The following is a 1,536-nucleotide window of genomic DNA, read 5'->3' as shown; positions in this document are numbered from 1 at the left end:
GTGTGTGTGTGTGTGTGTGAGAGAGAGAGAGAGAGAGAGAGAGAGAGAGAGAATGTGTGAGAGTGTGTGTGTGTGATCCTGTAGAGGTCTCTGACCCTGCTAGTCAAAGGAATAATTCCACCTGGAAAGGTTACTCGGGTCATAACGCTTCTTCCAGCAGAAACTGTTCCAGTCATCGATGATGGCTTGATTTCTTCACGTGTCCATGTGTGTTTGATGTATTGGATGTGGTTCAGGTGAGTTCTCCGGGGAAGGCGTTAAACCTGTATCCCTCCAACGAGTACGAGGTGTTACCGAACGGCTGTGAAGCGCACTGGGAAGTGGTCGAGCGGATTCTCTTCATCTACGCCAAACTCAACCCGGGCATCGCTTACGTTCAGGGCATGAATGAGATCGTGGGTCCCATTTACTACACCTTCGCCACAGACCCCAGCAGCCAGTGGAAGGGTGAGGCTTTGACTGCTGTCTGTAGTGACGCCCTGTAAGGGAGCGAGCACGTGTATCATCACTGTCCCTGTTAGACCGATGCGACTGTGTGATTTAATGGTGACTCTCTCTGTTAATACAATAAATACATTGTGTTACAAAGAATAACATTATGGATCGTGAGATAATAAGTTGTAGTAAAATGCGTCTGAACAGCACGCTCACCCAAAGCGCTCACAGATCTGACTGATCAATAATGAAATCTGCTGTTGTTTTCTGATGGAGTGTATCGATGAGTGGCTGCAGCCTGTTATGAATGAGACACAGACACGTTCATCAAACACTGTTCTTCTGTCTGCAGAGCACGCGGAGGCCGACACGTTCTTCTGCTTCACCAGCCTGATGTCTGAGAACAGAGATAACTTCATCAAAAGCCTGGACGACTCTCAGTGCGGCATCACCTTCAAGATGGAGAGCGTCTTCTCCAAACTCAAGGAGAAGGACACGGAGCTGTACCTGAAGCTGGTGAGGATCAGGATGAGGCTAACGCTCACGCTTTAACCGCACGCACTCGCTGACGTCTGTCTGTGTGTCGCAGCAAGAGCAGAACATCAAGCCGCAGTACTTCACCTTCCGCTGGCTGACGCTGCTGCTCTCTCAAGAGTTCCTGCTTCCAGACGTCATCCGGATCTGGGATTCGCTCTTCTCGGATCAGGAGCGGTTCGAGTTCCTCATCCCTGTGTGCTGCGCCATGCTCACGTAAGATCTGACACACAGACGGCTTCAAAACACAATTAATATTCAGATGACAGCAAAATTTGATCTGAATAATGAAACTATTGTTTTCTGTAGCGCTGACGGACAGCTGAAATTGACTTTTTCATAATTCATAGATTTTGCATTGTTATTTCCTTGTTTATTATTGTGACTCTGCTTTGAAACGATCTGTACTGAATCAAGCACTATAGAAATAAATGTGTCCTCAGTAAGTTCACGCTGACTCCCTCTGTTCTTCATGTCTTTGTGCTTCTGCAGACTGATTCGAGATCAGTTACTGGCTGGAGACTTTACAACTAACATGAGATTACTGCAGGTAACACACACACACAC

The 1,536-nt window shown here is 47.3% G+C and overlaps 1 protein-coding gene across 1 annotated transcript in view; it reads left to right on the top strand.

Moving 5' to 3' along the window:
* The window catches only part of tbc1d13 (TBC1 domain family, member 13), a 16,832-nt gene that overhangs the window by 11,085 nt on the left and 4,211 nt on the right, over positions 1-1,536 (top strand). Inside the window, exons 8-11 of the mRNA XM_016260565.1 lie at positions 237-447; positions 788-951; positions 1,025-1,185; positions 1,462-1,519. Coding sequence (XP_016116051.1) covers positions 237-447; positions 788-951; positions 1,025-1,185; positions 1,462-1,519 — 594 coding nt within the window. The remainder of the gene's footprint in view (positions 1-236; positions 448-787; positions 952-1,024; positions 1,186-1,461; positions 1,520-1,536) is intronic.

Source organism: Sinocyclocheilus grahami, unplaced genomic scaffold (assembly GCF_001515645.1).
Source record: "Sinocyclocheilus grahami isolate Dianchi unplaced genomic scaffold, SAMN03320097.WGS_v1.1 scaffold2116.1, whole genome shotgun sequence".
NCBI classification, from domain to species: Eukaryota; Metazoa; Chordata; class Actinopteri; order Cypriniformes; family Cyprinidae; genus Sinocyclocheilus; species Sinocyclocheilus grahami.
This window is presented reverse-complemented; position numbering and strand designations above follow the sequence as displayed.